General features: G+C 34.0%; 1 protein-coding gene across 1 annotated transcript; it reads right to left on the bottom strand.

The window, feature by feature from the left end:
- Positions 501-4,479, bottom strand: LOC109717911 (guanine deaminase). The gene is made up of 5 exons (XM_020243867.1): positions 4,168-4,479; positions 2,849-2,908; positions 2,546-2,736; positions 1,338-1,442; positions 501-903 (listed from the first exon to the last, which is right to left on the bottom strand). The coding sequence occupies exons 1-5, from the start codon at positions 4,181-4,183 to the stop codon at positions 715-717; spliced, it is 561 nt and encodes a 186-aa protein (XP_020099456.1). The 5' UTR covers positions 4,184-4,479; the 3' UTR covers positions 501-714.

Below are 8,591 nucleotides of genomic sequence, written 5' to 3'. Positions count from 1 at the left end.
GGCTGTGCCATGCCCGGCACGGCCCACATTGCACCCCTAGGCCCTAGCTGCAGGCAAAAGACAACACACGCATCTTCTCTCCCATGATATACAATGGAAAATTCTCCTTTCATGCACGGCATGTATAGTTTCTCTTTCACACCTAATATTTCTTTCTCATTTTATTCTGTCCAATTCGGTTTTCAATGCCAAACAAGGCCAAACGGCTAAGACAATAAAATAAATGTCTTATCATCCTTGAATTTATTCCTCATAAGTCAATACACCCATAGTAAACTATTATTAGGGTTCTCGGAACAAGCCTAAGCTCGAAGGTGTAAACCATTATTAGTGCGTAATAGTACAATTCCAAGGAGTAGGTGGAACTAAATTCCAAGGAGCAGGAAGAGCTAGTTCATGAGTTATCCAGAAAACAACCGAACCAGTTTCACCTTTCTGTTCATTTTGGTAAGTGGTGAGTGCCGAACATGCAAGTATCAGGTTAATCACAAGCATCAACAAATTCAACTACACTCACAAAATCAATTAAAAACACAATTTGAGACATTTTGCCTTCCAGAAAGAAAATGTCATAACAACGGAAACCACGAGTTACCGCTCAGAGTGATTATTAAGAATGAAATTTTCAACAGAATTGCTTCGCCTTTTGAGCATCAGGAGGCATTGATTAAATCCAAAGCCTCTCCGTTGTCTTCTAATAAAACAAAGCAATTTTTAGTACATTTGGAACTTCTCCCTTGTTTTCTCAAAGACTTGCTCTGCTATTATGGCTCCATTGCCGTCAGCTCGTTTGATCTCCAGGTGGGCTTTCTGATAAAATGCAGTTCCTCTCAGAGCATCAGCAATGAAGTCATCAAAGCCAATGGCAATTGCCGCTTCCGCCTTCGCTCCATATACCAACCTCTGTTTATTAAAGAAGTGAAGCAAATAGCGGTGTGGTGAGCTCAACCCAATAACTGCTTGAGACTTTTAAAGACATATTTACACATGTACTCCTGTAAAATTTTCCATTTCCATACATATACAGTTATACACTAGCAAAATCTTTCAGATAGCCCTCCAAAAGATTCATTATTTTCTTTACATACAAACCATTTTACTCACAAAGTACCACCTTTTTTCATAAAACATTTTCTAACACAAATCAAACTTCCCCAATAAATTGGATGACTACCAGACTAGTGATATGGGTGTTTTTGTAAATAATTATACCTTTCGATGGGTACATACGTATACTCAGATTTTACAGGAACACATATGTTAGATGACTCTGCAGTGGGTATACATGTCAAAGTCCCAACTCCGAAATCACAAGAAAAAGAAAGGGCAAGGCAAACCTTGATTCGGGAAAGATGTATCGCACCAAAACACATCGGGCAAGGCTCGCATGATGCATAGATCTCGCAGTCGGAGAGCTCTATCTTCCCAAGCCTTTTGCAAGCCTGCCATAATAAAATATCAATCAGTGCAAATCGAATCATATCGTTGGACTTAGCAGGCTTTTTTTATGACAATTGACTTGAATGCGAAGTACCTTCTTAACATGTAGAGAAATTAACTCTCCCTAAATACATAGTTCACAAGATCTTTAAAAAATTGTCTCCTAGAGTGTGGAAAGATTGTCGAGCATTTGACAAATAAAAATAAAGGCGGAAACCCAGAATTTTATCAATTGACCGCCTAATGAAATGCTAAAGTTTACATCATCTGATGCGTTTTCTAAAGGAATGCAAAATGAAGACTACACGAAATAAATTACTGATTTTGCAAGATGTAGTGAATAGTCATTGATGTTTCACATGGAAAAGGTATGAAGTTAGAATACATGACGGTGCCCTGCTTTTTAACCAGACAACAAAATAGAATGGTCATTGGCTATATTAAGATCATCCACCTAAAATCTGCACCCTTTAACTTTGAGCTGAATATCCCCTTTGACCTACAGTTGTCAGAAGTAAACACTCTAAACATTCTACTTCACAGGAGATAGGATGAATCTACACTTCAAATGAAATGACATTATTATAAGGCATGCATTTACGCCCTCGACAACACAGGGAGAAAAAGGCTAGCTCTATAGGAGAAATCCAATGTAATTGGCAGAATGACTAGGATGGCCAGTCATAAAACAGAAACGGCAACACAGAGGTGCTGCTCTAAGTGTTTTAATATGACTAGAGTAAAATTTATAACCAGAACGAAAAGATAAAGCTATGCTGCTACTATATGGGGAACCAAAAGAACGTCTATGATCCATATACTGTTCTTAGCATGTACACTCCATCATATCATTCCAGTTTAAAAAGCTCTCGAGTTGGAAGGGGATTCATGGCTTCACAAAAATATGGATTATTTCTAAGAAGATATACGCTCAAACGTGAGGTATTTCTAAGGGTATAGATGCATATCGAAAATTTTTTAGGGAACTTTGAAAAAGAAAAAAAAATATTGAGGGGTATACAGGCAGATTTGTACATTTTGGGTAGTATATATGCAAAAATACAATCAAACTAACAACAATCGAAAAGAGTTTTCTAGGAGTTACCTCTCTAATTGCAGTCACCTCAGCGTGAGCAGTAGGATCGGTGTTCTTCAAAACCAAGTTGTGACAGCTGACAACTATTTCATCGTTACGAACAACAACTGCACCAAAAGGGCCTCCATCACCACAATCAACTCCGTGATAAGCTTCTCCAACTGCTTGCGATAAGAACTTGTGGTCTCTGTCTAGTACAGCTGCTTAAAGCATCAAGAGCTTAGGTAAGAAAAGAACACTCATACAGATCATTCCTGTCTGAAGACAAAGAATATAGCTGCTCTCAGGAGCGAATGCAAGCATTACTATTACCTTCATGATGACCAGCGAAAGCAGAAGCCACGGAGATAGTTCCGTCCTTGGACTCCACAACTGGCAGCAAAATAGAGATTTAAAAAACCATAGAGGTCAACCAATTAAGATTCAAGACACGTCAACATCATTTTTGTTTCTCCTAACAATATAATAGAGGAGAAAAGAAGGAGAATAAAAACCATTTCAAATTTCGCAAGTGATGGAAACCAAGAAATTAGATGATCAAATATTAAGTCTATCTAACCTAATACTTACTCATTAAGTGAGACTGTTAAAAGCATAAAAGTGGATATCAACACCCATATTTGTAAGAAAAATCACTCGTGGTGAGTAAGAGGACAACAATAATCTTAGTAAAACTAAGTGAAGAATACCATGATGCAAAACAAAAATTCTCGCGATACATGATATGCTCTAAGTTTGATGAGATGGTTAGAAGAGCTTTCAAGACCGCAAGTCGCAACAATGGCACCGACAACCATAAGCCAGATCATTAATATCACTCGCGAAGAATTAAGGAAAAATATATAGCATCAGCAAATACATCTGCTGAAAGAAAAAAAAAATGATGGAGCATCAGAAGTTTCTGCGAGAACAAATCTAGCTGCCGAATATGTATAAGATAACTATCAGGTGCTCAACGAGAAGTAACAAAAAAAAAAAAAAAAAAAAAAAAAACATGCATTTCGGAAAGCGATCATCCTTCACAATCAAGGAAGTGTAAAGCAGCTAAACTTGTTCCAGCATCAATCCAAAAATTTCCAACAGCATGCATGTCCTCACACATAAGAACAGCATGCATCAAATATACACATATAATCTGCGAATGATTAAAAGATACTCCGACTAGTAGTTCTAGTTCTAGGATGTTTACTATTTTGCACACAAACAACCCCACATGCAATTTTACCCTTCGGTTTCAGAAAGACCAAAGGCTAAAAGTAGGAAAAAAATGTGCCTCCGCGAGAACAAGGAGCCTCCTTATTCAGAAATTTTTAACTCGATAAAGATAAGAGATCCTTCCCCAGGACCACAAGGCCAATTGAAACACAGACTCCTAAACAAATAAAAATTTCAAATTTTGGTAACATTCAGCGATACTAGTGCGATCAGATTAAATCTGATGGAAAAGGGACCAGAAAGACGAGAAATTTGCAGAAACAACAGGAAAAAGCAAACCAAAGAACAAAACTGACGACGACTCAATAGCGAATTCCATGGGAGATATAAATAAATGATTTTTTATACAAAAATGATATAAATAATAATAAATACATAAGAAGAAAAAAAAAAAAGAGGAAGCAGAAGCGTCGTACCCTGTGCCTCTTCCATGGGGGAATTGCTTGCAATCGAGAACGAGGAATTCCAACAAAAGAGGAGATAGAAGAACCAGAGGCCTCTTCTCTCGCTTGGAGTTATTGTATAGATAAATGGATGGGTGATAGGTGTGTATATATATATATATAGAGAGAGAGAGAGAGAGAGAGAGAGAGAGATAGAGAGAGAGGAGGCGTGAAGAGGCCGATGAACGATGAGATGAGTTTGAAGGGGGCCAAAAAAGAAAAAGGAAAAAAGGGGAAAAAGTATTTAATATAATACGGAAAGAGAGAGAGAGAGAGAGAGAGAGAGAGAGAGACAGAAAAAAGTATTTAATACATACAAAAAGAGAGAGAGAGAGAGAGAGAGAGAGAGAGAGAGAAAGAGAGAGATGAATAGGAAAAGGTTAGAAGAGGGAGATGCGGTGGTGGGGGTGTCTCGGAAGCTTCATCCACCGACGAACGGCAAGTCGAAAAGAGGGAGGGGGTGACCCGACTGTGAGGAGGAAAGGGAAAAGTGGGGGGTGGTGGGTCCTGTAGCGTACTCTTACCCCAAAAAATATTAAAATTAAAAAAAGATGCGGGTGCGCACTTGGTCGGTAATTCAGCGCGATATTCGTGTGCCTCTTTGCGTTCGCTTTAAAAAAAGTTCGAGAAAAATCCTTCTTCTAATAAAGCCAAAAAATAACTTAAGTTTTCGGATCGAAATTTTAACGAGCAAACACGAGCCGGTGTCAGCTCAGTTGAAAAAATAGAGATGATTTGACCGTAAGGAGAAAAAGGAGAAATGGGGGCGGATCCTGTAGCGTCTCCGGAAAAAGAAAAATAAGAAGACAAATAGGAGGACGGACGACTTCCTATTCTTAAATTATTTTTTATGATAAAATTTTTAAACTGACGATTAGTTCAGTTAAATTTGATCAAGCATATTTAAAATATTTAGAAAATAAATTGAATGATTGTTTGATATTATTTATCTAGTGATTGAAAGGATTCAACATCAATAATTTTCAATGATTGAGCTAATATCGTTTGCAAGTTTAACAGTGTAGAAATATTCAAATTAAATAAAATTTTCATAAACATTTTTGTATACTATTTACTGTTCTGATTGAAAATTTTAGTGCTATATTATCGCTTTTTGTAAAATTTTTATTTTCAGCTGTTGATTGTAAACTCTTTCGATCGTTAGCTAAATGATATCGAAAAATTACAAAATTTATTTTTTAGATATTTTCAAATCACTTTTTGTGAAATTTTTATTTTTAGCTGTTGATTTTAAAATCTTTCGATCGTTAGCTAAATGATATCGAAAAATTACAAAATTTATTTTTTAGATATTTTTAAATCACTTTTTGTGAAATTTTTATTTTTACCTCTCGATTTTAAACTCTTTTGATCGTTAGCTAAATGATATCGAAAAATTACAAAATTTATTTTTTAGATATTTTCAAATACACTAAAACAAGTTTAACGGAGCCGATCATCGATTTGAAAGCTCCATTATTGAAATTGGCTCAGGAGCACGGAGACCTCCATACTCCTAATAACACACAAAATCAACTCTCTCTCTCTCTCTCTCTCTCTCTCTCTATATATATATATATAACTAGACTGAAATACTATCAATAGTACCAAACTATCGGTGCAATTAGTTTTTTAATCTTTGGATTGAGAAATGTATGGTTAGAATGATGTGGGTCCTCTAGGGTTAAGTGAGTGGTTGGTTGAATAGTATAATCTAACCGGTAAAAATAATCAAAGAGTTAAATCTAACGGTGGAAAACTCGCTAGCACCAAATATTTAGTGTTATTGATAGTATTTCAGTCGAACTATCTATCTATATATATATATATATATATATATAATATATATATATTATATATATATATATATATATAGAACTAGGCTACTATACTATCGGTAGCACGGAGCGCTCCGTGCTACCAAGTTGTTTTCAATGATGCGGCTTCCAAATCGACGATCGGCTCCGTTAGACTTGATCTACACTATTGAAAGTATTTAGAACTAAATTTCATAACTTTTCGATATCATTTACCTATCAAACAAGTAGTCTAAAATTGAACGCTGAAAATAAAAATCTCATAAAAAATGCTGATAAACGATTTAAATTCAAGATCAGATATACTGATCTTACTCTAAATAGTGAAAAAAATTTTCTATAAAATTTCATCCCATTTGGATTGTTTTACACCGTTAAACTCACAACACACACACATCGCCATTAAAATTGTCAATTTGAGAATCTTTTGATCACTAGTCAATGAAGTCGAAAAAATTTGAAATTTAGTTTGGCAAATACTTCAATAAGTGTAGATCAAGTCTAACGGAGCCGATCGTCGATTTGGAAGCCGCATCATCGAAAACAACTTGGTAGCACGGAGCGCTCCGTGCTACCGATAGCATAGTAGCCGGACTCTATATATATATATATATATATATATATCATATTATGTAAAATTTAATTATTAGATTAAAATTTTATGTTTTTATTTTTTTAACTCAGTAATAGAACTGACAATTTAACTTACTGCTCGCAAACTAGTTTATATTTGACTCGTTAATAAATAAATTGAATACAAACTGAATTTTTTAACTTGTTATTTTAATGATTGAGTCAATTCATATTTGGCTCGCTGACCGTCCTGCACAACAAGAGGACACCAGAGGAGCCGCAGCAGCTACCTCTTTGAACGAGTGTAAAAGATAAATGCTGCTTGAACACCCAACCCATAATTCGCTTCGCGATGTAAATTTTGCAGCCAATTCCTTCAAAGATTTAGATAACTATGTTATTATTATTATTATTATTATTATCATTATTTAGAGAAAGTGAGATTTTGAGCTTCAAACCTCAAATATCAGGATAATTATTATAATTTTTTAATAGTAATATAATAAGATTTTATCGATCGTCCATAGTGTAAGTGGCAAAGTGCTTGTTGGTTCTCCAGATCCCTAGTTCAAAATTCACATTTCCAACTAAGTTTGTTTTTAAATGAAATAAACAAAGCGAGTAGTATGTTACCTATCTCTAACAAAATAATTATAATAATAAAATTTTAGTATAAAAAATAAATATACAATTTGTATGAAAATAATTTTTTGAATAAAAAAGATATAAAACTTACTTATTTTCGATGTATAAATATTATTGTTCATCGATAAATTCCTTTATTTTCTTTATTTTTCATTAGTTTATTTTGTTTTCTTTCTTTCAGATTTATTCAATGATTTTTTTTTTTTACTTTGATCCTAATATTTTAAGTTTTAAGCTAAACTTTAATATCTACTATTACTTAGTTTAATTAATTTTTTTAATAAATGTTTTGCTACAATTGAAAGTCATTATGAAGTACTAACCGTCCCTAGCGCAAGTGGTAAAAGGGCTTTTGATGATTGGTATCCGAGACCCAAAATAAATGAAGCGGGTAGCATCCTACCTTTCTCTCAAAAGGTCTTTTTTTTACCAATTATTTCACATAAATTCATAATATTCAACAAAATAACATTTTTATATAATATAAAAATATTAAAATTTTACAATTATTATTTTAATATATTATTATTATTATTATTATATGCCGGTGATTAAACATTTTATAATTTTATTTAACGCAATTTAATTTATTTACAATGTATTTTATTTTATATAATGTAGCTGTTGTTGCTTTTTTTTTAGAGATAGATAATATGCTACCTATTTTGTTTATTTTTTAAAAAAAATAAATTTAGTTAAAAATATGTAATAATTAAAATTCGAAATTGAGATCTCGAACAGCAACCTTCAAATCTTTTACCTTTTGTGTCAGAAACGATCGGTTAGTAATGCAGCTGTTATTATTGTTATGATATGATAAAGACTCTTGTGCGCTGCGGCGTCCTCACCGCACGACAAATGTCTTATCTGCGCATAAATGTATGGACTGCAATGTGCGACCATCTCCTCCTACGCGGCACTCATGCATTCATGCGTACCGCATCGTCCCAAATTGGGTGGCCAGGCTTGTTTCGGCTATTTTAAGCCTCCATGTGACGCTCAAATTTTAGTTAAATAAGCAATTTGCTCATTCCGTATACGGACGATGTAATTTTAATAAAATCCAATATTTTTGATAAACAGGGGAAGGATTTTTTATCTATAAGATCTAATTAGATCGACAGTAATTTATCCTAATTTTTGGTCGATTGAGGAATATAAAACAAAAAGAAGAAAAAGGCAAAACAGCAGTGTGAGACAAAAAGAGAGAGCTGAAATCAGCTTGTAAATACCATTTTCCATGGGTCTTATCGTTTCATTAATGACTATAAATATAAATATTTCTCACCAACTACCATAACCAAATTATTTAATTTTTATTGGTACAAAGAATAAGCCACGAGAGAATAAGAACATCCCCTA

This window comes from Ananas comosus, linkage group 12 (assembly GCF_001540865.1).
Source record: "Ananas comosus cultivar F153 linkage group 12, ASM154086v1, whole genome shotgun sequence".
Taxonomy (NCBI): Eukaryota; Viridiplantae; Streptophyta; class Magnoliopsida; order Poales; family Bromeliaceae; genus Ananas; species Ananas comosus.
This window is presented reverse-complemented; position numbering and strand designations above follow the sequence as displayed.